Here is a 27,088-nt window from a genome sequence, read left to right on the forward strand (position 1 = left end):
GAGGTTTTTTCTTATTTCATCTTATCTAGCTAGATATGCTCAAGCAATCCTTGTCTCGAGAGCACTCATTTCCTCAATTTTAAAGTTTACGTTGGTCAAATTGTCAGTTCATTAAAATAAAATAAAAATCGGAAAAAAAAATCTTAGAATTTTAATTTATAATTATTTTAGGTCTGGAATTGCTAGTTATTTAGACATTGATTGATCGACAAAGCATATTATCCTAATTTCTCAAACATACTGTCATATTTAAATTTAAATTTAGTTTGGCTTCATTTTTTAAATCAGTTGGATGAAATCGTTTAGATCATATATATAACACATATATACGTTTTTACGACCGGAGATTCTAGACTGAAATGTTGACGAATATTCTTATAACAATATGGAATTTCTAGTAATACGAAAATGTATCTAATAAATAGTCGATATTTATCTCTGACAAGAAAACAATAACTATTATATTCCGCAATAGTTGCATACTTCTGTTTATCATTATTTTCTGTTATAATGGTTTTTAGTATTCCACGCAAACAAGCAAATTTCCTAATGTAATGTAAAATATTCCATGAAAGGAAAGCCACAATTATATACGTTTTGGTACTTGGAAGACAGATCAATGTTGATTGTGAAACAGGATTATTAATTCTAGACCGTTAAATTTAACTTTGATGGGGACAAGACAACCCTCGTGGATATGCTAGAACAGTATTACAAAGACATCGATACATATACGAATATGGCAATATATTTATTAATCATATAAAATGTGAATAGTTTTTTATAGAGAGGTATCACACAGAACAAAGACAAACACTCGTGACATAGCCAGCTAGCGTCCGTAAATTTGACAAATGAAAATAAATTCAGCGAGTAAGGAAAAAGGTAAATAAATAAAAATCTAAAACACACGCACACACTAAAAAAGCTGCCATTACTCTCTCAAACTAATTCACTGCCCTAGGAGGCAATGATATGGCTATAAATGTGATTGCCAAAAAAGTTATCAGCTTTCTAAAGAAAATAGTTAGATATCCAAAATAGATCAATGACATTTCCCTTTAATCAATCGTTTTACTTAGTAATTACAGGAATTACCTGATATGGTATTAATCTTATTAAATAGTAAAAAAAATTAACGCAGAAACAGAAACATATTTCAAACAGTAGTTCAGAACATTAAGATGAGTTTTTTTCTTCTTCTTAAAATAGCATTTTTATTTCCATTTTAAAAGAATAATAATTAACAGACAAATTTGGCAAAAAAAACTGTTGACAATTGGGGACTAGTATAAGCTACGTACGAACACTATACACTATTGAACTTTATTACTATAATATCGTGAAAGAGTTTGTATTTTACCTAAATAAATAATAGTTTTGATCAATTAAGTAACTACAATTGATAAAGCAATTAACTTCAGTGTGAGGGTTACAAGTGGTATTTGCAACGATAATCTGAAGAGACAAGGAAAGGAGCCACCTTCGCCGCCGGAATTGATAAGGTCTGCCAAAGACGAAGATCTGGAGTTGTGGCTGTTGAAATGGCAACACTTGTTGAAGACGACAAAACGTGTCACGCATGATCTTGTTGATGATACTAACTAGGGCTCTGCTCCTGCATCATCAAGAATCCGGAGGCGTTCGCGTCTGCGTTCATAACAGCCGCGATGAGGTCATATGAGGATCCAGACGACACAAGTCACGTTGTCGATGTTCTTTGGGTCGGGGAACTCATTTGGGATATAATAACCAATTAACCATGTTGCAAGTTTTTTTTTTTTTTTTTGTATGTAGGATAAGTTATGAGTCGCACTTTCTCGAGCCAACGCGCACAGAGCGCTCTCTGTCTGTGATGTCATCTACTAATATATATCTTTTTCACCTTTTGTTAAATTGGCTTTCACTATATATACACAAGATGCAGGATATAACGTCAAGACAAAGAGATGCTTATCATTTCTAGTAGCTATAGTTAGATTCCTTGTCATTATGGCATCTTGAAATGTAGGTAGAATTGTCATACAATCTAGTATAATGGTTTATATATATATATATATATATATATAAAATCAACAACTTAACGAGTGCCTATATTACAAAAAATTGGTAGACTAATCCAAGGTAGGCGGAGAAAGTTTCAGAATAAGACAGAGAACAATTGTCCAAGGGATATTTTGGATGTCTATCTACTTCAAAAGACCATGGCATTCATTAAATGTAACTGGAATGTATTTATTGAATGAGGTTTTTTTTTGCTGTTCACCGTATTGAATGAAGTTCATTTATATGACAAGTACACACACAAATATTCTAGCCAATATTTATTTTAAGACGGATTGATATGAACCAATTTTAGCATAAGTTAATACAACTATGCACATACGACTCTTCTCTAGATATTAGTATATGATTTAATAAGCAGTATTTCTGTATTTGAATTGCCCCCATACAAAAATTATATCAGAGATATTCAAAACAAATTTGCAGGAAAGATATAATTCTATGACATAAAATTAGGGCGGTGTCTCCAAGGCAAAATAGAAAATACTCTTTGGTTAAAAGTTTATAATATGAATCTGTGTATATATATTCAGTCACATTCATGCAAAAGAAAAGAGTAATGATCCCAGTGAGGTCTCGGAATGCACGTGAGGGGTCATGGTGGGCGCACGTGGACTCTGGACTATAAAAACAGTTTCCTCTTCACTTATTTGTTAGTAGACTTTTTGTATCAGCTTCCATGGAAGGTTATGTCCTCTTCTATGAAGCTGTAGATTCTGCTCTCTTTTTATAACATTGCTATTTTTTTTATTTTATTTTGTAAATAAAACTATATCACTTCGTGTAATAAAACCAAAAAGTGTGAAAACAACTCGTTAATTAGTAGCTTTTGATGATACGTGAAAGAACCGAAATTAATAAATGATGTATGATATACAAAAAGAGAAGTTTATTTATGTGACTTTTGTTTTGGTCGAAAATTTATGTGACTTAATAGGAAACAAACTGAGAGAGAGAGAGAATAATAAGGGAGCTAGGTTGAGAAATATAGAAATCCAAGACACATACTATAAATAGAGGATATATACAGGAAATATAGTATGCCTGTGTAGAAAGAATGGATTCTACTTCAGGTATACTTCGACTATTTGGCTAGATGCGTCAAATGATTGGCCAAATTTTTTAGAAGTTCACCTAACACATCAATTTAAAAAAAAAAAAAAAAATTAGCCCAATTTGACCCAGAAAAAGAAATACTTTTTAAGTTATGTAATTTCGGCCAATTTTGTTGTTACCGGATTTGCTATTGAGTTGCAAAGTGAAATTAAACCCTACAAGAGGCCCATCTAAGATGAGGTTTATTTAACCCACTATATTGTAATGCAATGAAGAGGACAAGTTTACTGGAGCTATTTGGGCCTAACTTTAGCTTTCCTGTAACATCTATGGCCTGTTATAAATTATATAAACTAATTTCCATTGAGATTTCAAAATTATCACCAAAAAAGCCGTGTGTTCGTGTTTTTTTTACCCCTTCAAAAATTCGATTTTCTCTTTCTTTCTAGAAAAATCATCAAGAATCTCATGTACAAAAAGTGTCACACTTTTCAGTCTTGAGATTCTCCTGGTGGATCACTCTCTTCATCATCCTCCACAGATTCATCATAGCGTCGAAGAGAATCAAGACTGAAAAAACCAACAAAAAAAGGTTCATGGATTCGTCTCGAATCGATGATAGTGACCGTAAATTCATAGGAAGTGTAGTTGAAGAGTACCTGCAATTCTGAGGGACTTTCCAGGAGAAACCAGAAGATTGTTTTAGATGAAGTGGTAAAGACATGAAATCTTTCCAATCTTGAAGCATGATTCTGAGATCATGAAGCTTACTCTCCATACCGTAGCAGCAATTGGCATGCATTGTACGAACCAAGTTCAGATCTCTGCTAGGCTCACATAAACCGCCGAAATAAGCAGTGTTCAAGAATCTCATCTTTAACCCAATCCGGAAAACAAAAGGTTCTGCCTTGAGAAAGTTAAGCACATCCTGATCATGATATCCCGGGAATCTGAGTCTTGAAGCATACCAGTATTTGTAGAAAAGTATAGTTCGATTGTTGGACCGCACAAAGTTAAACCCTCCGTTTGGTCTATTATGTAGGTCGTTTGATCTTCCGAGGTAATGATCGCAAGCAATCTGGAAATCTGCATACATGTAAAACCGTGGAAACGGGTTCCTGAACCACATCACATCAGCATCCTGGAGAAAAAGGAAAAACGAACCAGAACACTGAGTTTCACACAAGTCTTTCATCAGTTCCCTATGCTAGTACCTAAGTAAATATGAAGATGCTGGAACTTTACCGTGAAAACAAAATTGTATCCCATCTCGAGAACAGACCTTAGGAGATCAATCCTTCTCCACATCATCTTCAAGTAAGACCGAGTCATAAAATAAGCTTCTCTGGAAAAATCAACTCCTTCCGTAACAAGACTGAAACAATGCTTATGCAGTTCTAAGCAACGCGAATAAGCCTTAGCATCCAATGCAACAATCACCAAATGATCCAAGATTTGACTAGTTTCTTCCCCAATTCTAAAACTCTCAAAGAAGAGATCAATAACAGATCCTGGAGCTGCCCATGCTGCATTCAAAGTTGTCAAAACAACTGTCCTGTCTCTCGTTGCAGCTTTACTCAGAACATCTTCTAGCTTAGGTTCCTCATTATCCTATCATAAGCAAACAAATTCAGCATTTGAATATGCATTCACAAAACTTGTAGCTTCACAATGATACTCATTGGTTCCAAATTCATAATAATCAAAATATGAGAAAATCGCAGATAACATAAATCGCAGTAACACTTAGCTAGTTCATAAGAACAATCCACATGCAATCTCTAAGCACCAGAACTAGCTATGTTATTTCAAATTTCACAGCAATTTCAATCGAACCTAAAATCTCTAAATCGTGCGTTTAATAACGACGAGCATCAAATTCGCGAAGAACTTGTGGTGAAGAGAAGAGAAGACTAACCAGATAAGAAGAGAGATCGAAAATGGGAGGGGAGAAAGACAAGGAATCAGCGGCTCTGTAAAGGACGAAGCAGGAGATGGAGATGGCAGCTAGAAATAGAGCAGCTCGGCGGAGCGGGATTGATGGTCCCGGAGACATCTCGCCGGAACCCTCGGCGAAGGGATTATTAGCTGAAGACGAAGCCTCGAGGCTCGCCGTGTGGAATCTCGAACCGACACGGTGAGATAGATTCATCACCACCGACCATCGTCACTTACGATCAACGTTAGGATTTTGCCCAATAATTTTAATTTCTATTATTAATCATCAATTTTTGCAAACATAAACGGTTACAAATTTAATGTGTTCCATAAATTATACACCCACTACAAAACGCTGCGTGTAAGGAGGATCAAAACGCTGCGTGTAAGGAGGATCAAAACGCTGCGTTTGAAGGTATCCTTTTCCTTTCCACTTCATATTAAAGCACAGACTAATCTCCGCATAAAACATTAATTTCTCATCCAACAAGTACTAATCTCCCTCTAACATATCATAACATCTGATTACATAAGAAGGCCAACATAAATAATAAAGTTCATAACTAGTCGAATTACTTTTTTGCTCAAATGGTTTGAACCTTTCAGTCTTGTTAATAAATCCGATGTAATTGTGACATTGTAGACAGCCAAAAAAAAAAACATCACAATCACAAATCAAGAGGCCTAACTAAAAGATTAGGAACTTTTAAGGTGGTTTAAAAACAATCTAAATGTTCACTACGCTAAAATTTAGAACAAAGGAACAAAGCTGAACAAAGCTTCAGCTATGGAGTAGAGAAAAGGAGAGATTAAGATTAAGATCAATCTTCGAAGAAGCAAAACAATCTCTGAAGATGAATGGACCAGAAGAAGATGAGACTGCTTCGCTTGTTTCACTGAGTGATGATGAAGCATTGCTTTTCCATCTTTGTTGATGGTTATGAGGATGATTCAACGACAGAGACAGCGATAACTCTTCTTCTTCTTCGTGTTCGTTTTCTCGCCATGTGTTTTTCCAAATGTTCTTCGTGTTCTCAGCCTAAATTCCAAAGACATAATAAGCTCTTATAAATTAGAGACTATAGGTTATACTCTTCTTGGTCAATATATAAATTTGAGAATGTCCGTGAGAACATAAGATTAGTATTTGTAATAAATCTACTAATTCTTCTACATTAATCAACGGATTCAACAATTCTAATTGTCTATAGATTATAGTATATCTAAAATCAATGAATTAACCTAATCAAAACAATTATGTACTCCTTCAAATATAGGTGGTGATTTTATTTTACTAATGATTTTATCAACTCTTTTACCCATACAATGGGTTAGTTGTTTATCCAAATTATAAATTATTTTACTAATGAATTATATTAGTGCTTACTACTTAAGAATTTATTGTGACAATAAAATCTCTATCTGAAAATTTTCAGTACCGAGCCCCATGCTACCCTAGTGTTGACCCATACCATAACAATGTTCAGTGGTTTAGTGAGTGTTTATCTGAGTCTTAAATATTTTTATTATTGATATCAACTTTTCGCAACGGCTATTTATGAAACCATATGATAAAATTGAATATATTTAATACCTCGAGAGAGTGATGAGACTGAAATTTGATGGACTCGCCATTGCCTGCAAATGTCTTCGTTCTCTCCATGTTCATGATGTTAAGAAAGTCATCGTCATCATTATCAGTCGCTGAAGTCTGCTCTCTTCTCCCCCAAAAAAAAAAAAAAAATCTTTAAATTCGACAATTCATATTCAAACAAAACTGTATGATAACATACCTATTTTCTGGAATAAAATTAAAACACTTGTCAGAAACAAATTAATATTCCCTTTCCGTTTTTTGCCAAGGAAATAATTTTTTTTTTTACCTAAAGTTAAAAGAGTGAAAACCCAAAAGACAATCATTCCTTGCGTGTACAGACAAGTTGTCATGAAGATGATCTTCTTCATTGTCTTGTCTTCTTCTTCTTCTTGAAGATGGTGAAGAACTCTCTTCTGTCCCCCAAAAAATATATTATAAAAACATTAATTAATTTATGACCATGATGAATATTCTCTTCACTCTTTGGTAGGAGTATTTTTGTTTTTGGCAATAAATTAAAAGAAGCACTTATTTACCTATAAGTCTATAACCAAATTCTTTTTCATTTTTTTTTGTTAATCTCTCTATCCTTGTTTTAATAAATACTTTACATTATTTGAATATTTCTGACAATGGTGGGAGTGAGATTTCAATTTATGCATTATTACAGATTTTATGTGAATGGTGGGTATATGAAAAGAAATGTCCTAATCTTGAAACTATGACGTTTGAGAGTGTAATTCGTTGATGCCTCCTCATATAAACAACAAAATATGTAGAACTCATTACCTGGTTTTCCAAGAAGAGTGATTCTGGATCCCCTATACATCTGCAGTATAATCAAAACAATGAAAAAACGTTTTAAAAATATTCAAATTAATAAAAGATAAAGGTGGAAAGAGCAGTGTGATGTATACGAATAAACAGTACAAGACAATAAATAGTATTAAAAAAGTATTTTTTTAGCATTTTCTTTGACCTGGAGATGGCTCTTGACGTGTGATATGGTTAGTCCCTTGACATCCATTATCTTCAGAACAAGTTTTGGAGTTGCTTCTGTTTCATTCAAACACAAAAATACAAAACATTTAAAAACTGGACTATGGCGATAATGAATATTGGTATATATTGCGATTTTATATAACTGCCCAAGTAAAAGCTACAAAAACCGAACTTAAAGATATCTAAAAAAAATACCAAAAAAAAGAGATTGGTTAAATAGACTGACTATATTGACCGCCGAGCAAATCAACGGCGTGAACGAAACTCCGGTGAAGCTCCGGCGTCCATCTCAGACGAGGCACCGGAGATCGTACGTATGGTCTTACTCCACCAATTACTCCGTCGTTGCTTCTTCCACACCTACCCATTCGAAAACCCTAATTCTTTTGATCTTGATTTCTTGAAAGAAAAAGAAAACGTTTTTTTTTTTTGCCTTCTGTAGAGGAAGAAAGATGTTGAAGAAGAAGAACACTAAGGGAGGATTGTGATTTTGTGAGTGAAGGTTAAAGATATAAAAGGACAAAAGGTTTCTGTTTTTATAGAGGATAAATGTTTCTTTTCCCCTACTATTTATTCTCCTTTGTCTCTTTTTGGAAGAACTCGTGCTTATATGTGTGTGTATATGTATGTCAGTGTGTGTATATATTAGAGAAGCTAAAGAAAAATCTTAACTCAAGAAATTAATTGTGTGATGTGATAACATAAGTAATTCTTGGACGAGAAAGAAGAAAGATGATAATATTTTAATTATTTTATAATTAGTAACCAGCTGGAATGTTGTTATACTTTTATATAGTTTGAGGTGACATGTGTTTTTGACCTAACAGAATAAAATATATTCAACACAAATTTATCATCCATTTGACTTTCCATGCATTAGTAGAAAATAGCTCTACAAGAATCTTTTCGAGTTTTGGTTGGTATCCATAATACATGGACCACTCCCGTCGAAGAAACGTCATTAACCAGAGAAAGAGAAACAATAAAGAGGTTAAAATATTGAAGCATTATTTCATTAATTAATCACCGTTTATCTTTACAAAAATCAGATGAAAGTTGTATGCTTTAAAAATTACATATAAATATGTGAAACTTTATGATTATCTATCATCTTTACTTAATCTCGACAGCCACTAAAATATCATCCAGCACCAAATTTGTATTAAGATATGGACTACTTTGTAGAAGAATCTCATATTTGCTTTTGGTTTGTTTTGTCCAATCCTAATTGCTTACAAGAATTACCTTATTGGGATTTGGGATTTACCCAAATGAAGAAGTTTCCTCTAGGCGTCACACTTTTTTCATCATAGGTTATTTAGACCAAATTAAAATAAATAAAAATAAGAAAAATGAAAAATAGCCCAACTGCTAAGCTTTGACCTTAGGATCATCATTCCATTCTTTTTTTAGTTTCCTTGTTTTAAAAAAAATCTTGTTTCTGGGATTTCGTGTTATGTAATTATTTACTTTCTGATTATTAGAAAGTCATATTAATGGTCCTTCGTACGTATTTGAACCAACCTTTTGACTTCATTCCCCTAATTTCCTTTTTGCATTTTCGTCCATTTCCAATTCATTCCTTTTCTTTTTGTTCTTCTCTAATACTTACACGCAATTTCTGAAAAGAATTTTTTGTAATGATAATGCATTACACATGCCCCTATGCTTCTGCTTCTTTCCAGTTTGTCCTCTTACTTTTTGATATCTTTCTGATTTCTTGCTGCGTATTGAAAACAAATCAAAATCATTTCCCTATGTGGTAGCCCATTAAAATTACTGGCTCGGGATTCTTGATACTTTTAAAAATATAAATCTCTTCAAAATTCGAATTACAATTTGAAAAATATAACCATATATATATACATATCACAAAAGAAGCATTTCATCCACATATGGATAATCCAATCCATAATACATTATACCATGATGTAACCTTCCAGAAATACCGGCAAAAAAAAAAAACATTCCAGAAATATTGAACTCAGGTAATCTTCATTGTTTGAGTTTAACCTTAGATCTAGGTAATATCTTCTAGTGATCTGGTCATCTGGCTAACTATTAAAGTTAAAATGCTTCCACAAAACGATAATATTTTTAACGCTACATTGCTATACAAACTTTGTGGACAACATACGAAGACAATAAGCTATTAAGCGTATGGTCTTAGCCATTTGTGAAATGTGTCGAGATCACTTATACCCAAATGTTTCCTATCTCCTAAATATAGTTTGGATCCCACAATATTATATATAAATTAAATTCAAAATAAAAGAATATGAAGTACAAAAAAAAATTACAAAAAAAAGGAAGAAAAAAACGTAGGAAGTTGCTTAAAGCAGGAGGGTGGGACGTAAATGTCGTCGATGACGAAATGGACAAATGTGTATGTAAGTAGTACGCATAGTCATCTTCTTGACCATAACCCATGTTTCGTTTGTCTTGGTTACATTTCATGCATCTATGCTTTTGTAGAAAAATATATGCAAGCAAATATTATATGGTTTCAAAAATGATTAGTCTTTGCGGTTGAAATAATACAATAACTATTTCACTCATATTAATTACCCTTCGGAAATGTTAATACCGTTTATCAAAATCACATTATTGTTTTATCAAAAAAATCACATTATTGAAAATTCACAAAATAGTAGTACAACTATTTGGAGCGGAACATCATTTTTGAAGTAAACAAAATAGGTACATTTTTGCGGTAACCGTACTAAAGTTGGTATGTCTCATTTATTTCACACCATCAATAAGAAAAATGTACCATTCATACCTTATTTCCAACTGTGTTCCATTTCGATGCTACATATTCAACAAAAATACATATGCAAGAATTCCAACAAAACCGACCAAAATGAGAAAGTTGCATACATAACATTCTAAAAATCTAACCAAGCCGTAATACTAAAATCAACTGGAGGTTACGTGATACGTACAAAGTGGACCTTTTTACCCCATACGAACAAATCACGAAGCCTAATGTTATTAGAAAATGTCAAGGTGATGTTATTGACCTTCAATATAAAGACTACAATACATAACACACGTTTTAATTTTAGTCACTTTGCCCCTAAAGCTAGCCAAAGTTTAGTATATAAAAAAAAAAAAAGTTTAGTATATATACACATATAAACATAAATCATAAATTATACATACAATACACATGTGACGTGTGCATTATGTTCTGCCTTTGTTTTTAAGAAAATACGAAGACCATCTTGGTTAAAATTTGATTATGAATCTGATTGGTTAATAAGTTTATACTGATCAGTGAACTGAACGTACCTAAAGCAATTTATTACATACGAAGTTGGTAAGGGCGAAACGGTGGCTACATGCCGCGACATTAGTTTTGTTTTCTGAAATAAATTTTATGAAAACGAATAATGAAAAAATCAAACAATTCATTGAATCGCCAAATAGATCCAAAAGAAATTTATTGTGAAATTGACTGCAGGTCCATGATTCATGGCTTTTACTACAATCAAACATTCAATGAGTTTCTTCGACTGATGTTTATTTCTGTGTGTAAGATATATAATACATACATTGACAATATATGATTCTTGAAAAAGAGGGTTTGGATTATCATAACGGCTAAATTCTATTTTGATTTCAGAAAATTCTCACCGAACCATTTGACCATTACATGTATTATTTTATTTAAGCGTTATTTTCTCCCCTCACACTTTAATTGATTTCAATCATAGCACATGCACAAACTATACAAATTATATAATATAGTAAAAGGTGTAATCAACCAAGAGAGAAAAACACCTAGAGAGGGTTTGTTTAAAAGTCTAATTTGTGAATAGATGGGCCACCAAAATAACATATTTAATACTAACTGTTCTTCTCAAAACGATCTAATTTAAAACTTTATGCCAAAGAATAGGTTATTAGTCAATATATTACAATGATATGTGGTCATATGAAAAAGATTTTGGGAATAAGAACCAAACAACCATTGACTTTTCATTCCTCAAAACATTGGAAGTATGTTTGCTATATGTTTTTTTCTTCTTCTCATCAAATGGTTAAAAATCAACCTTCTAATACTTTTCCCCAAGTATATAAGATGAACTAAATTGGAGAAACATTAATTTCGGCTTAAACACTAAACACTAAACTCGAAGAGATTATGTGAACGGTGAAACTAAATTTGTCAATGATTCAACACTTGAAAAGATTGCATGGAGAATTTGTATCATACGTTTGAATTTGAGGATATGACACATTGAGCGTAAGTTAAGAGCTTCCTGTCCAAATATATCAAAAAGGGGAAATCATAACATGTTGAAAAACTCAAGAGAAAGTTTAGGTTTTTAGAGGCAGCACACACATGGTTGTAATCATAACAAGTAGAGACAATTGAAGAATATCACAAGTTTGATTGTGTAGTAGATTGTAATGGCAGGTGAGAAGAAGAAGGAGGAGAGGGACATAAAGAGAATAATTCTCCCTTTACAGGCTTTCTAAATGTTCTCTTATCCACCAATCCATAATTACGTTTTTTTGCAGAATCTTCATACACGGCCGGTCCATTGTTTATGGAAACCAGCACAAAGCTTAAAATACGTGCCAGTCCAAAGTTATAACTTCTTTTGCTAGAGTTCTGGACGGGGAATGAGAGTATGCTGTATGCATTATAGTTCTATATATTTTACGAAATGTACAACATTGTACAAGTTCATGGGAATTTGCTTAAATTTTAAGATCAAGAAGAATCTAGATAAAGGGAATGAGAGAGTACATATCAAAGTTGATATATACAAAGCCAATTTGGAGTCCTGACCAGCCTAATAATTAACCTTTTACCAAACAAATCGATTATCACAAAAGAGAAAATCAGACACCTACCTAATGTTCCAGGGAAAAGCAGTAATGAGGTATAATGGGCATTAAGAATTATGTCTATCAGAATGAGAATCATTACATCAAAGAATGAAACCGATCGAGACCAAATATGTAGATGATAACACTGAGGAAATGAAAAGGCTGCGGCAAAGTAATCGTGGGTCCAACTCATACTTATTCAAATTATTGAAATCAGATCATATGTTTGAGGAAAAGAAAAACATAAACCAAAAGGAGATACTTTTCTCATCTAGATTGAATAAGTGGATAGATATATATTGATACGCTCCGGATACAAACATTTGGCTTTGATTTTACTAACTCTAATACCTTTTGCTTTAATTTCTCTTGATCATATGTATGACACACAAGCGAGGCTCTAAGCTAAGTGCAACAATAAACAAAGAACAATTAAGTTGTTCATGTTGACCAAAACAAATGGTGTTTGGGAATAATCTCTTCAAAACTAATATCAACAGTCTTCTTTTCAGAGATGTAGTAAAAATAGTGTTATAACTCAAAACTAGTTCACAATAACATCATCAGACATAGTTTCTTAACCTGAAATATTTCATTTGTTGGCCTTCGCAGATAGAAACTGTGACTCTCTGTGTCTCAGTTCTTCAGTTCCATTTATTGATTTCCTGAATTGCTTGTTTCTGCAGCAAGACGAGCACTTTCCTTCTCAAAGAAATCGAATTCTTGGAGTATCTTAGCAAGCTTGTTTGCGTTGTCTTCTTTTATATTCGCAGGGACCTTCTCTTCGTAAGTAGACACACTCATCATCTTCTGCAACTTCTCTTTTTGTCTGATGAAACAAGAAATAAAAATGTCAAAGGAGGAAATCTCAGGAAACTAACATGAGATTCAAGCATCTTGTTTTGATTCAGTGACGGGTCTAAGGACTTACTTTTGTAGTTCACCAATCTTGTTTCTGATTTTTTCTTGTTCAGCTTCTGTGTTAATGGCTCCGTCCACTTCAAGATATACTTTGAGGTTCTCGTTCACCGTCTCAACTGAAGATCCAGGTGGTGCTGCATGTTGTCCTTTTGACACAACCTATACCAAAGCCCCATAGAAACTCAGAAATGATACACGAAACAATAGATAAACCGTAAGACATAAATTGAAGATAGAATTTACCTCTAAGGATGATAGATTTGCAAGGGTTCTGATCTCCAACTCGTGAGACTTAACAATTTCAGATGTTACGTTGTTTTCACACAGAGCAAAAGCAGGTAACCTGAGAAAAATGAATAAAACTATTAAGTAACCTTTTTAGTGAGATTCATTTTAAAAAAATGCAGGATGGTTAATGAAATGTCTCAAAGTGTTCCTCGAATGGGGCTTTAATCATATACTCAGACCTTTCGTTTTTCTGTTTCTCCAGCAACCCTGCCCTGAGTGCTCTCATGCATTTCACAGTTGCCAGAACGGTGTCCATTTCGCTCTCCACTTTCTCATTTGACCAGTTCTGGGTTCACAGCATCAGAATAAAAGAGTTATAAACGTGAACAATTATGACAAGTTACAAGGAAAATCCGAAAATCTTACTCACCTCTATGGCAGATGGGTAGTCACATATCATGATAGAAGCCTTTCTTTCTGTGTCTTTGGGTGCGGGAAGTCGTTGCCATAGCTCTTCAGTAACAAAAGGCATAAATGGGTGAAGCAGTCTCAAACCAGTCTCCAGACTTATCCAGAGAGCATGTTGTGCATGAGCCCTCTCTGAAGCAAACGTTGGGTTGTCACCAGCAAAATAAGGCTTAATTGCTTCAATGTACACATCACAGAATTGGTATTGCCACCATGCATATATTGTGTTGGCTGCATCCGAGAACTCAAATGCATCTAGTGACACCACTGTCTTTGATATTGCCTTATTTAGAACAGAGAGAATCCATTGGCAGCTGAAAGGCATGGTTTCAGGACTTAGAGTCTGCGGAGGAGTATAACCATCGCCAAGCTTCATCATTGCAAATCTGACGGCGTTCCACAGTTTATTACACCATTGACGGTAACCAACAACTCGAAGAATGTCCAAGTTAATTTTATCAGACTAGAAAAGAATCAAGAAACGCAATTTTTAGTTTATAGAACATACACAGAAGGAGCTTGTTAGGGACGGTGCAATGGATAGTACCTGAGCAGTGTAAGAGACGAGCGCAAACCGAAGAGCGTCAGTGCCACATTCAGGGATACCATTTGGAAAGTCCTTCACTTGTCCTTCTTTGGCAACAATCACCTCTTTTGGATCCAAGTTACCCTCTTCTAATCTCTTATGAAGACCTTCAAGAGTTACTCCGTTTATTACTTCAAGTGGATCAATGACATTTCCAAGAGATTTTGACATTTTACGCCCATGTGCATCACGTATCATAGGATGGAAATAAACCTATAGCAAAGACATAAAATATGTTTTTTGCATATAAGTACCGGTCACAGTGATACTTGCATCTAAAAGGAGGTGTGATCCTTGTTTGACTTAAAATGTACATGTACCTTACTGAATGGAACCTCACCACCTAGTTTCATTCCCATCATAACCATACGAGCAACCCAAAAAAAGAGGATATCATGTCCAGTTTCAAGAACAGAAGTTGGATAGAAGGCTTTGAAGTCATCGGTTACATCTGGCCATCCCAGAACAGATAATGGAAAGAGCCCAGAAGAAAACCATGTATCAAGTACATCAGGATCTCGAGTGAGTTCAAACTTCTTCCCCAAAAATTTCTGAGCAGCCTCTTCTCGAGCATCGTCCTCAGTTCTAGCAACAACCCAATGGTCACTGTATGCACCAACCTCCTTGAGCTGATCCTCCTCTAGAGTGGCATACCATGCTGGTATTCTGTGTCCCCACCAAAGCTGTCTTGAAATACACCAGTCACGTATGTTCTCTAGCCATCTGTAAGGTAAAGATTGTTAATAGATGGTGTAATGACATCTTAAACCGCCATCGCAGCTTATCCATACAGCTGTGCTGTAAGAGCTTCTATAGATGGGGTAGATTAAGAAACCATTATAGAGTAAAAGATAAATGAAAGAAACCTTCTCCATTCTGCTGTGTACTGCTTTGGTACAAACTCGAGTTTCTTGTTTTCATCAGTGATAGCAACATCAAGAGCCTCCTTTCCAATCATGCTGCAGTTAACGTACCATTGAGGCTTTATCATAGGCTCAATAACATCATTAGTTCTTGAGCAAAGTCCAAGCCTCATTTCATTGTTTTTGGCACCTCTGTACAGCCCCTGAATAATATATTGACAAAACAGTTAAAATCTACAAGACACTTACAAGCAACTACCCATAGTGTAACAAAAATTCTCAAACCAACAATCAAAGAAAAATTATATATGTTATGTGAAGAGTTAGAGAAAGTTACCTGCTTCTGCAGAGCTTCAACAACTGCCTCACGAGCTGCAAAGCGTGGCATCCCTGCGAAGTCAGACCCACCATTTGTGTTGATTTTTCCATCATCTGTGAATATATTTATAAATTCCAGCTTGTGGCGCTTTCCAACCTCACAGTCATTGGGATCATGGGCAGGAGTAATCTACAAAATAAGAATTAAGTAACTTTGACACAAGAAACACAACTAATAGGGGCAGAAACCCAGCATCAAATATATAAGGTAGAGGTATACCTTAACACAACCAGTACCAAAATTTGGATCAACAAGTATTCCATCACAGATAATAGGTAACTTCCGCCCATTAAATGGGTGCACAGCAAATTTCCCATGAAGATGCTTGTATCTTGCATCATCAGGATGAATAGCAATAGCAGTATCCCCAAGCATCGTTTCCACCCTGGTAGTGGCAACAATTACCTCTCCCAAGCCTCCCTCCAGAGGGTAAGCAAACGAGGTAAGAAGACCAAATTCTACTGGCTTCTCATAGCCAGGAACTTTTAGTAGCGTTTTTTCTTTAATGTCGATATACTCAACCTACAGATATTAGACACTCCACATAAACAGGATGCCCTCCAACAATCTTAGTCTAACAGTTGCTGCTGACTTACCTCAACATCAGATATGGCTGTTCTCAAAATACAATCCCAATTAACAAGCCGAATATCCCTGCAGAAGCCATGGTATACCTTCAGTCAAATGTTCTTTCTTACAACAAGATAACTGAAAAAGGTAAAATGGTCCTATAATCCTAATTTCGGTATATTACTGTTTCCATCTACAGGAATTCTATAGCTTGCATCAAAGAACAAAGTCAGACTTAAACATACCTATATATAAGCCCTTCTTTGTATAACCGTACAAAGGCCTCAGTGACAGCTTTTGATCTTTGCTCGTCCATTGTAAAACACTATAAATTTACAGGCCGAAACACATCCGTAAGATGGATAGCCCAGGGACACAAGTGAAGATAAAAAATATCATTTACATATATGTTCACCTAGTGGCGAAATAAATAAAACAGCCAATTTTCTATAACATTTATCCAAGAAAGGTCAAATTACTGGATATTACCTCACGAGACCAGTCGAGAGAAGCTCCTAGTCGCCGTAGCTGTGTTAGAATTGTACCGCCGTACTGGTTCTTCCACTTCCACACCTTTTCCATGATCACAAGCAAAACAAGAATTTTTGTATAATGAAAAAAGGAAACTATTCATCAACATATTTTAAATTTTCAACTCACTTCCTTTACGAATTCTTCACGGCCAACATCATGCCTAGTCATGCCTCTATCACGCATGATCTTTTTCTCGACCACCACCTAGAATGTACATCCAAGTAAAAAAAAAATATACAATGTGTATAAGATAAAGCTACAAGCCTGTAGCCCAACGAGGATTCACTCTATAGGCTGAAACTTCAACTAATATGGGAGATGAGATTGGGGCTCACCTGTGTAGCTATACCAGCATGGTCAACCCCGGGTACCCACAAAGCATTATACCCAGACATTCTCTTCCAACGAATAATTGTATCCTGCATCAACAAGTATTAAGCCGTTGATCATCGGGAGGAACAATAGACAGCTATAGCACCAAACAATATGCTAATGAAACCTCAATTGCAGATGTAAGCGCATGGCCAATATGCAAGGCTCCAGTCACATTTGGAGGAGGAAGAACCTGCAGAATCAATCAAAGGATTAAAGAAACTTTAAAAATAGTATTAATAATTTCAGAAGCTCAAGATTTTCTCAACTCAATTTGGTTTTCACAAATTAAGTATTCGAGAAGACAATAAAAAGAAGGTCGAATCCAGAACGAGCATGAATTTAAGAATCGGATTAGGCCTTACAATTACAAAAGGTGGCTTGGAACTCTTAGCATCCGCCTTAAAAAGGTCAGATTTCTCCCACCAAGCATACCATCTGACCCAATTACAGAATAACAGAGATTATCTAGAGGAACTTCTTGGGATAAATGTCAAAGAAAAAGATCTACACACTTACGATTTCTCCACGGTAGCAGGGCTGTATTGTTTGGCCATCTGTGAAGAAAGCCTTTTCCTCTCTCCAAGAGGAGTTTCAGGGTCCACAAAATCCTCAGGATTCTCTTCTGACGCATCCCGTTTGGAACTCTTCTTTGCGCTCTTTTTAGGGACATTAGTTCCATCTTTGGCCTGTTTTGCCTACACGAGAAGCACACCATGATAAATATTTCAAGTTACAGGGAAAATTAAGGATTTGGCTGGCACATTACACATACATATGAAGCAGGAACCCGAAATGAATAATTGGAGTTCCTCAGAGCTTACCTTCAGTTCAGCCAGCCTCTCTTTCTCCAAAGCTTTTTGCTTCTTCAACTCCTTTTCTTTAGCCTATGAATAAATTACAATTGAATTCGAACAAAATATAATGAAATTAATGAGATTGAAAAAATCAAAATTGAGTCAATATTTTACTTAAAACTAACTCCCACCACACAAAGAAAAATGAAATGTAAGGCGTATTCAAAAGTATACAACTCTAAAACAACACCAAAAGAAACACAAACTATGATTATACGAATTTGTGCCAAGTACTCAAACTATTAAATGTAGAACACTTCTTCATTCTGATATAGTGAAGACGGTTTCTCAAACTTTTCTATCTTAAAAATAACAATACGATCTCATCAGTTCCATTTTCCAAATGGGTAATCCATAGTTATCACTATCCAATCTCTATTAGCTAGTCCCATGATTGAACAATAAACTCAATCACACTCGTCTATGAGATTCTAGATATCAAAATTGTTAAAATCAAGCTCAAAGAGAACAGCACAACCACGTTGAATCGACTCCAGAAAACGTTTCTGAGAAAAATGGGGAAAAAAATCACAAGTCAAACCTTCTCTTCCTTCTTCTTTTTCCGCTCAAGCTCCTCCTCTGTCAGGATCTTCTTCTCTGATTCCGACTACGAAATTCAGAAAACAAACATTCAATTCTCAGACTTAAACAAATAGCAGCAGAATTTCGAAATCCGGTGGGTAATCCTAACGGAGAAACAAACAATCGGTGATTACAAAATCGTACCATTGTTCTGGAACCGTGAAACGAACGAACTAGCTGATTCGTAAGCGTCGGAGATAAGAAGCTGGAGCGAGAATGAGTAGCTGAACAACAAGATACAAATAACGGCTTGGCTCTTCTTAGGAAGAGTAGTGACATAGACAAAAAACCTGCTAGGGCTAATTGAAATGCTCCTTTTTTTTAACACTATACAAAAAACATTTTTAATTTTAAAAATTAGAAATTAAACCGGAAAAAATTAGAGATTTGGGTTACAAGTTGGGTATTTCGTTTTAAGCCCAGTGGGCTTGGAATTACGACGGTCAATACTCAATATATATTTCAAGCTGTTCTCGAATCAACGAGTGTGTGATTTCTTATCAAGATACGTAATATAATATCTATCGGAGAGATGTATAAAAAAAGGTTGAGAAAGAAGCCACAACTACATTCAACTACGTACTTCAGATCAACTGTCAACAAAAATTTCCTTCACGTCACAACCAGAGACATGGTTTTGTTTGGTTATTACATTGACCTTCTCACACTGTCTAATACCAGAGAGATGACATTGATGGAGAAGAAGGGATGAAAATAGGAGTTTTTGTGGTGTGAGTGGCTCAGCTAATGATCATCTTGTTGAAGAATTCAGCTTGCTCAGGGAAGAATTCCAAGAGCTCGTCTTTGGTTACCCACACAAAATCCTCGCAGTTGCTTATGTCGTATTTCGATGCTGCTACTACACTGCATTTGAAGAAGAACCTCTACACAACAACAAAATTCAGTTTAGAAATCTTGAGCTTCTGAAATTACTAATACTAGTAAAACCCCGTTAACGTTCGTTCTTGCCTTGTAAGATGGCAAATCAGGCATTTCTTCTGTAGGTTGTATGGCCATGTGAGCCATTGGAGCATTTCCAACAAAGTATGTGTGAGTGAGGTCTCCTACGACTGACTTCAAAGCAGATTCCGCGCACTGCAAATACCGAATTTACATATTAACAATAAGCACATGAATGAAATTTTATGGTCTTGTGTGTTGAAATAGAGGCATCAAATCAAACAAACACCTTGCGAAGAGTTGGCTCAGAATCATAGACTTTCTCTGGGAAGTGCCAAACAGGTTTGTCACTAGTAGCTCCAAATGGCTTGCCGAATATGAGAAGATACAACTTTTTGTCTAGGGCTCTATATAATGACCTATAATAGCAGCATTTTCCCAAAAGTAACTATCAATCATCAACCGAAGAGAAATACAACAGGCCAGGAAGCTTTAAGAGGTGCCAACAACTTACTTCCTATCGTTATTCTTGTCAGCCTCTGTAATTCTAGGAGCAGGTACATAGTCCATTTGGTATTCACCCTTGGCTCTGTATTCACGTATCATAAGATTAACCAAAGACGAAATGAAATTTTCATAGAAGCTTCACCGCACTTGGAGAAAAATGAAACTGACCTATACAGAACCTTCACTATATATCTATGAGCATGTAACACTTCTAATATAGTTCACTTCAGGCAAGGTAATTCTGCTGAAGAATTGAGCAACAATAACTCACGGAGCTACTCGGAAAAACTCCCAATCTAACATTCTTTGCTATTGTCATAATAACTAACAAGGATGACACAAAGTTGAATGCAGAAGAAACCTTCGAGCAGATTATATGCTTGGACACATGATGATATCAAAAGAAGATTGAGAAAAACAGAAACTTTTACCTGTTCTTAGCAATGTCTAAGAACTCATCGGGATATCTACGACGAAACTGCTGTTGCCAATTGAATCTGCCATAGAGCAACAAAATCAAGACCAAAACGTGATCAAAATCAAAATGAACCAGAGAGTAAAATCAAAATTTCGGTGCTCAATGACTCAAATCTTATTCATTCCGCAACATAAAAAAGCAGTCTTTGAATCACACAACTATACTTTTCCCCCCATTTTCTCTCAAAATCTCACCATTCCTCAACCAAAGAAAAAACAGAACACAAGCAAAGCGATGAGAGAGCTTACTTGAACTCCTGGAAAGCGTAAACGGCAGGATCCGGTTTGGGTATCACAACGCGCAATCTCTCGAAAAGCACCGAAGCTACGATCTTATCAGAGCTCGTGCAAAACCCTCGCCTGCTCTCCAAGAGAGGCTTAGCTAGTAGCCGCAAAGATGATCTCGGCATTTCTCAATCTCACAACCCAGAAACGAAATCGAGTTTGGTTAGAGAGTGAACGCCGGCGCTTGAGCCTGAGAGTGAGAGGGTTTTTCCAAATCCCCTTTCAGGTAAAACAATTTCGACGGAATCGAAAAATTATTGGTTTACATAACCAGAATCCGGTTTGATCTAATTAAAATTGGATTACATAACCAAACCAGAATCCGGTTTGCTATGCATTCGGATAGATGAAAATTTGGTTCGTTCATGTAATTACGGTGTTGACAAAAAAAGTAATAGATATTTAGATTACCTTTAAGAAAATTAACTACACATATATTTCATCGGAAAATAAATATTTAAGATACTGGTATAAAATCTGTGTTATACATAGCTGAATTTTTTTATTTTATTTTTGGGCAAAGTTACATAGCTGAATCTGATGAAGAAATTGTAACATTATTTCGACTCATACATCAAAACATAAAACTTTAGTTTATCACTTAATACATACACTTTACTGAACCATAAACTTATCAATCTACGTAAAGTCTTGGGAAAACAACGCGACATGTCTCGGACTATGCAGAAGAATGGTCCGTGACAACACTCTCTTATCGATTCTTTTTAAATCGAAGCATCTGTGTTTTTGGTTAAAGTATGTTGTGTGGACTTGACTTTTTTTTTGTGTGTGTGGTCCGAATAGATTATTAATAAAGCAAAAACAAAGAAGAAGCAATGGGTCCAAATAATAGCAAGAGACAAAATCTCCGACCGAGGCCAAACCTGTGCTTCAATCATCACCGTTTGATTCACCATGATTACCGATCGGCGATCGTGAACCGTCCAATGAACAACACATGCAAAGACAAATATAGCACAGCTTTGGTAATAACATAATTCTCCTAATCTGTCTATATATATAATTAACAAGAGGATTCAATTAAGTGATAGCAGTTTGTTTATCCGTCATAATTCTTTTGGTTGATGGTATTATAAAATCTTACCTAAAATCTACCCCCACTAAATGGTTCTGTTTTTTGTCGTAAATGGTTCTTGTTTAAAATAATCTCAGGATTCTCCAACATGAGATATTAAAAATCTACTCGGACCCATGAAAAAAATATAAAGAGGATTCGATCATGGATCAGTCATATGGTTTGAAATTTTGAAAATTATACATACTAAATATTGGATATCGTATTGGTAACGTTTTCAATGCTACGTATGAAAATAAATAATTTATGGTTTTACAAAATCAACTATTTCTAAATACCAACTAACATCTATAACGTTTCATTAAAAATTTGAGACAAGTAGTTCGATGATGACCAATGTGGTTAGCTTACAATTGGTAGTCTTGTTGAATAAACATATAGTTGGAAACTATTAACAAACAAAAAAAAACTTACTACATGATCGAATACAAAAGTTGTTATTTGATCCATAAAACTTGCGAAACTTTTGGATATTATATCTAAATCACAACTCCGATACGTGTGTAATTATTTTCCAAAATATTAAATATCAACTCATTATTTCTCAATTCTAGGGACAACCGTCAAGAAAACCAAGTAAATGCAAATTTGCAATCATAAAATTTGACCAATATATATATTTGGGACCATTCAAACTCGAATTTAAAGAAGAGACCCACAGATGATACGGTTGCAATCTTTCTAAATTTCCAAATGGGTCCCTCCGGCATGCCTACACTCGACCCCACTGAAAATCCGTATGCCGGCTATATGCATTACAATCGAGAAAAAGCATTCTTACTCGGTGACAAGTAATCTATTTTTTTGTCCCATTAATACAAACGCAAAGTTATTTTCTCTTTTTGTTGTCAACAAATGCTAAGTAAGTCATACTGTGTACTTGTTCGATCCAATTAACTTCAAGAATCTTAGGTAAGTAATGATAATCTCTAAATTTCTTATCAAGTTTTAAGTCGTGTTTAGTAATTATGCTTGCGTTGTGCTATATTATCTCGTCCTTAGAAATAACAAAAATTGAAATAAAAGGTAAGTAATGATGGAGTAAACGTGACAGGATATGACATGACCCCACGATGGAGAAGAAATGAAAGTATATAAGTCTAAGGAAAAAAGTACCTAATAATAGAAGAACAGGTTGTTCACCAAATCAGAAAGCAAATTTTGCTTTGAAGAATAATACATACAGAGATAAAGCTGCAAATTTGAAATCCTCTCTTATGTGTATCTCTGAATTCATTTATTTTGTCAACATGCATGACTTTGATAACCCATCTTACCAAACCGGTGCATCTCGTCGTTGTATTTATGTTAAACGTTTCACATCAATACAGATTACATAGATTCTATGTAGAATTTTGTATTTTAAGCAGAATATGGTTGAATATAGGATTACATAGTTTCGCATTTCACTTATCTAAATTGTAACTATAAATCATTATATATAGCACTGATAGGTTTAAACGACATTTGTTTTTACGTTTTATGATAGTTAAACAACTAAACCCGTTTTTGTCCTAATCATGTTTTTCAAGTGTATATATATATATATTCACTATCAGCTAATTCTAAGTGGAAGGACAATATTGCAATTGGCGATAAGTAGGTTACGCATATTAAACCCATCATATTCATATATATGATTGAAAATTTATGATTCATGTAGTAGATATACAAACCACAAAATAAACAAAAATTCATATATTTGTTGTACTAATATACTTATATACATAACACGACTAATTAATCAAGTGATATATCATGCATCTACCACAGTACCACTTTCTCTCTCTTCCATGAGTAACATGCATGAGCAGCATTAGAACAAAGACATCATGATGATAGTTTCATCGCCTTTAGCCATTATTCAGTCCCCCATTACCTAACCCCACTCAAATTTCAAAACCTAGTTTACATTTGTTCCATTTTTGTTTTACACATTGGTCAATATCAATTCATTTCTCATTGACATATAGTTTGTATTTATACACCTCATCATATATGTATTGTAAGAAAAAGTATTAACACTCTTGTTGAATAACAAATTAATTTACAACACGAATGAGAGATTCGTTAATCAGACTGCATTTCAATATCGTTCACAATTTAAGTTGTTGTTTACCTTAAATTATTGTAATGGTGGAGTCACAAATCATATTGAAAACTTATTTTCTTAGTAAGAAATGCAGTTAAAAATGGTCATTTCACCATGTCACAAATAACCACTAAAATTGATAGTATTATTTTGTATGAAATAAATCCTGATGGGCAGAGACTGTCCAACCATTAGTGTAATTATCTTTTCTTTATAGTTGACTGTATTGAGTACTGATTTTTCTCCTTCCAAATTTCTTCTCTGCTTTAACTTGTTTTCCCCTTTTTCTTTTCCATTTTCATGCTTTATTTGGATTAATTTCAATTTATTTTAACTTTTTACTCACAACCCACCAAGATATATAGGCAGCCACATGGTCTCACCTTAATTCAACACATTCACAGTCAATCCACAAATCATTAAAAAAAATATGAGTGAGCTTTCATACTCTCTCCCCTCTTGGGATCTCCATAACCTTGGATCACTCTTCAACCAAAACTTCAATCTAGGTATAGACAACAACGATTTTATATTACAGTTCTTTTATGTATATTTATAGAATGATTTATGTTAAGTTTGCTGGTGGATTCGTGCAAACAAAGAAAAAGTATATTTTCGTTGTAAGATGAATGTATTTAATTTGTGCTAGTAATTCAAGAAAATTTCATTAAAGATATATATATATATATATATATATATATACTTTTTTTTTTCTATACACACACATAATGTGAGGAATTTGGCCATGCAATGTACTTGTAGATGCATGGGGGCTCATTGATGAATCGCCGGAGAATATATTCTGTTCACCGGAGATGGAAATCGGGGACGTTTCCACCGGATACCTTGAAGACGCACTCATTGAATTCAGTGGGAGAAGCAAACGGAGACGTCTCTCGTTCAACGGCGCCGAGGACAAACCAGATAACGATTTAGACCATTCTCAGGTTTATATAATTACTACTCTGTTTTTTGGTTTGTCATTTACGTAATTATTCCGTATTTTTCATTTGTTATGAAACTGATTTAGTTGATCGCGGAATATAATAATGCAGAATCATTGGGGTCTGTCTGAGAATTATAGTTGCACGAGTAGTCAGTTTGCAGGTGAGACCTACTTCTTTATTATTATCACCCATATTTTTTTGAGGCATATTTATTATTTAATACTATTAACATATAAATGATCAATACATTAGTGCTGTTTTAATATAAATAGTAAGTTAATTGAATAATCTTTGTGAATAATTTTCTTATATTTAAACAGACGAATCTCCAAATTCTTCCATCAATATATGTTCTGAAGAAAAATCCTCAATTTCGTCGAGAAACTCTTTCGAACCATCCTCGTCCACGTCAAGTAAGCATATTGTATTTTCTTCCGAAGTAGTGAATTATATGGGACTTTTTCGTTTTTGTTTATGCGTAATTGTCCACAGTAGCTATAATTAAACAAATCAATCATGAAATTTCACTTTTATTCATTTGCGTTTTGCGTTTATAAAATATTTAATATTAATAAAATTATGTGTTTCTAATCACATGCAAAGCATTTTAAACACAAAGTCCGATCCCGAATAAACACTGACGTAACACTTGTGCATTACAGAAAAGAATGACTATGACGAGAAGAAGAGGGTGGTGTATCCATTTGGAGTGGTAAAACCAGGTGGTCGAGAAGAAGATATAACTCTAAATGACATTAATAAGAGGATTTTAATGCCATCGGCTAGGCCGGTTCGACATCCGGTTGGAGACTTTGCATGTCGTCCGTGTGTCTCTGCAGATGGACCGGGTCTATCAGGCAAAGCCGTGGTTGCATTCACGAAGATACAAACATTAGGGAGGGGCACAATTACTATTATAAGAACTAAGGGATGATATATCATATATGTAATTAATATTGGCTATTAGAGGGGGGTCGTTATAATATGTACTGGAGATGTTTCAAAAAGACTAATCATTGGTTGACATGTTCAAACCTATTGTTGTATATAATGAGAAATGGTGTATATTAGTATACATGCTTTTCCATTTTCTTAGAAATCTTCCTTCTAATTATTTAGAAACCTCTTAAAAAAGAATCAAGATAATAGATATCTTAGAAACTTACTAAACAAATTTTCTTAAGAAATCAAGATTTTGTATGTATTGACAAAAAAAAAAAGTTCTCTTCTTTTTTTCGTTTGATATATTATGTTTTTTGCATGTTCGTGCTTTTTGTTCTTTACCCTTTTTCCCCTAGCCAACCCTTTTGTTCTTTAGTAAAAGAAAAATTCAGTAGACACCAAATAAATAAACGAAGCGTGAAGAAGAATAAATAACAAAGAAATTAAAGCAAAAGAGAAGAATATGCTGAAAAGCAAGAACAAACAAAAGAGAAAGAGAGAGTATTTATAAGTACCTTATCAGGAAATTCTCAAAGATGGTTATATGATTTTAGGCAACAAGCTTTCTTATCTATATGTTCGAAATACTTAAATGATTATTAATTATTACCATATAGTCAATATTCTTAATGTATCATATCGAAAAATCTAAAGTGGATTTTACTTTTAAAATTTGAATTGAAAGAATAAACAAGTCTATAATTAGTAATTTTAAAATTACCAAGCTTCTACTACAATTTTTGAATTATAACAAGTACAATGAATCATTTTGTTTCAGCAAATTTAAATTTCGAATTAGAACAAGTATTGTCTCCAAATTTTATTTTATACTAAACCACCAATGTATAATTAGTTTAAATTAAATGAAACTAAAATATAATATAATACCTATTTTGTAAGATCAATGTCATTATGGGCCCGATGGTAAGCCCAGGTCGATTTGCACACAGTCAAATACATGACGTCATATAACATATATG

General features: G+C 34.3%; 5 protein-coding genes and 2 long non-coding RNA genes across 9 annotated transcripts; 2 read left to right on the plus strand and 5 right to left on the minus strand.

Annotated features, from left to right (window-relative positions):
* Positions 1-1,412: 1,412 nt before the first annotated feature.
* Positions 1,413-1,723, plus strand: AT1G05103. Its single transcript, NR_138835.1, has one exon. It is a non-coding gene; the product is annotated as an other RNA (long non-coding RNA).
* On the minus strand, positions 1,522-1,842 carry AT1G05107. Its single transcript, NR_138836.1, has one exon. It is a non-coding gene; the product is annotated as an other RNA (long non-coding RNA).
* A 1,579-nt stretch (positions 1,843-3,421) lies between these two features.
* Positions 3,422-5,365, minus strand: AT1G14590 (Nucleotide-diphospho-sugar transferase family protein). Its single transcript, NM_101326.5, has 4 exons — positions 5,039-5,365; positions 4,366-4,731; positions 3,780-4,261; positions 3,422-3,690 (listed from the first exon to the last, which is right to left on the minus strand). Exons 1-4 carry the CDS (start codon positions 5,270-5,272, stop codon positions 3,612-3,614), a joined length of 1,161 nt encoding a protein of 386 aa, NP_172911.1. The 5' UTR covers positions 5,273-5,365; the 3' UTR covers positions 3,422-3,611.
* A 275-nt stretch (positions 5,366-5,640) lies between these two features.
* Positions 5,641-8,292, minus strand: AT1G14600 (Homeodomain-like superfamily protein). The gene is made up of 6 exons (NM_101327.5): positions 7,884-8,292; positions 7,635-7,711; positions 7,445-7,484; positions 6,942-7,068; positions 6,653-6,776; positions 5,641-6,097 (listed from the first exon to the last, which is right to left on the minus strand). Exons 1-6 carry the CDS (start codon positions 8,023-8,025, stop codon positions 5,840-5,842), a joined length of 768 nt encoding a protein of 255 aa, NP_172912.3. The 5' UTR covers positions 8,026-8,292; the 3' UTR covers positions 5,641-5,839.
* Positions 8,293-12,807: 4,515 nt separating this feature from the next.
* Positions 12,808-19,188, minus strand: TWN2 (valyl-tRNA synthetase / valine-tRNA ligase (VALRS)). Its single transcript, NM_101328.4, has 21 exons — positions 19,007-19,188; positions 18,822-18,887; positions 18,248-18,310; positions 17,943-18,121; positions 17,789-17,861; positions 17,551-17,616; positions 17,387-17,470; positions 17,178-17,255; positions 17,007-17,090; positions 16,763-16,842; positions 16,544-16,601; positions 16,167-16,469; positions 15,906-16,076; positions 15,572-15,771; positions 15,026-15,428; positions 14,667-14,918; positions 14,082-14,582; positions 13,891-13,997; positions 13,667-13,766; positions 13,434-13,582; positions 12,808-13,331 (listed from the first exon to the last, which is right to left on the minus strand). Exons 1-21 carry the CDS (start codon positions 19,139-19,141, stop codon positions 13,157-13,159), a joined length of 3,327 nt encoding a protein of 1,108 aa, NP_172913.1. The 5' UTR covers positions 19,142-19,188; the 3' UTR covers positions 12,808-13,156.
* A 141-nt stretch (positions 19,189-19,329) lies between these two features.
* Positions 19,330-21,363, minus strand: DECOY. 2 transcript variants are annotated; one of them, NM_101329.4, is made up of 6 exons: positions 20,996-21,363; positions 20,701-20,766; positions 20,277-20,351; positions 20,052-20,181; positions 19,832-19,957; positions 19,330-19,746 (listed from the first exon to the last, which is right to left on the minus strand). In NM_101329.4, the coding sequence occupies exons 1-6, from the start codon at positions 21,154-21,156 to the stop codon at positions 19,603-19,605; spliced, it is 702 nt and encodes a 233-aa protein (NP_172914.1). In that variant the 5' UTR covers positions 21,157-21,363; the 3' UTR covers positions 19,330-19,602. The 2 variants fall into 2 exon arrangements, with proteins under 2 accessions (NP_172914.1, NP_001154338.1); NM_001160866.1 differs by having other exon boundaries at positions 19,408-19,744; positions 20,996-21,259.
* Positions 21,364-24,454: 3,091 nt separating this feature from the next.
* On the plus strand, positions 24,455-26,308 carry AT1G14630 (XRI1-like protein). Of its 2 annotated transcripts, NM_101330.5 has the most exons (5): positions 24,455-24,728; positions 24,982-25,166; positions 25,275-25,326; positions 25,487-25,579; positions 25,829-26,244. In NM_101330.5, exons 1-5 carry the CDS (start codon positions 24,650-24,652, stop codon positions 26,098-26,100), a joined length of 681 nt encoding a protein of 226 aa, NP_172915.4. In that variant the 5' UTR covers positions 24,455-24,649; the 3' UTR covers positions 26,101-26,244. The 2 variants fall into 2 exon arrangements, with proteins under 2 accessions (NP_172915.4, NP_001323410.1); NM_001332129.1 differs by having other exon boundaries at positions 24,602-24,728; positions 25,487-26,308.
* The last annotated feature ends 780 nt before the right edge of the window (positions 26,309-27,088 follow it).

The sequence above is a fragment of the Arabidopsis thaliana genome (genome assembly GCF_000001735.4).
Source record: "Arabidopsis thaliana chromosome 1 sequence".
Taxonomy (NCBI): domain Eukaryota; kingdom Viridiplantae; phylum Streptophyta; class Magnoliopsida; order Brassicales; family Brassicaceae; genus Arabidopsis; species Arabidopsis thaliana.

Coding starts and splice junctions, on each gene's coding strand:
- AT1G14590 (NM_101326.5), bottom strand. CDS start 5,272: ATGAATCTATCTCACCGTGTCGGTTCGAGATTCCACACGGCGAGCCTC. Junction 4,732..5,038: donor TCGATCTCTCTTCTTATCTG/GTTAGTCTTCTC, acceptor TGCTTATGATAG/GATAATGAGGAACCTAAGCT. Junction 3,691..3,779: donor AAAGTCCCTCAGAATTGCAG/GTACTCTTCAAC, acceptor TGGTTTTTTCAG/TCTTGATTCTCTTCGACGCT.
- DECOY (NM_101329.4), bottom strand. CDS start 21,156: ATGCCGAGATCATCTTTGCGGCTACTAGCTAAGCCTCTCTTGGAGAGC. Junction 20,352..20,700: donor TTAGACATTGCTAAGAACAG/GTAAAAGTTTCT, acceptor ACGTGAATACAG/AGCCAAGGGTGAATACCAAA. Junction 20,182..20,276: donor GACAAGAATAACGATAGGAA/GTAAGTTGTTGG, acceptor CTGCTATTATAG/GTCATTATATAGAGCCCTAG.
- AT1G14600 (NM_101327.5), bottom strand. CDS start 8,025: ATGGGTAGGTGTGGAAGAAGCAACGACGGAGTAATTGGTGGAGTAAGA. Junction 7,712..7,883: donor TTTGCTCGGCGGTCAATATA/GTCAGTCTATTT, acceptor TGAATGAAACAG/AAGCAACTCCAAAACTTGTT. Junction 7,485..7,634: donor ACGTCAAGAGCCATCTCCAG/GTCAAAGAAAAT, acceptor ATTATACTGCAG/ATGTATAGGGGATCCAGAAT.
- AT1G14630 (NM_101330.5), top strand. CDS start 24,650: ATGAGTGAGCTTTCATACTCTCTCCCCTCTTGGGATCTCCATAACCTT. Junction 25,327..25,486: donor CACGAGTAGTCAGTTTGCAG/GTGAGACCTACT, acceptor ATATTTAAACAG/ACGAATCTCCAAATTCTTCC. Junction 25,580..25,828: donor ACCATCCTCGTCCACGTCAA/GTAAGCATATTG, acceptor TGTGCATTACAG/AAAAGAATGACTATGACGAG.
- TWN2 (NM_101328.4), bottom strand. CDS start 19,141: ATGTCACTACTCTTCCTAAGAAGAGCCAAGCCGTTATTTGTATCTTGT. Junction 17,617..17,788: donor CCAAGCCACCTTTTGTAATT/GTAAGGCCTAAT, acceptor TTGATTCTGCAG/GTTCTTCCTCCTCCAAATGT. Junction 16,077..16,166: donor TTGGTACTGGTTGTGTTAAG/GTATACCTCTAC, acceptor CTTATTTTGTAG/ATTACTCCTGCCCATGATCC.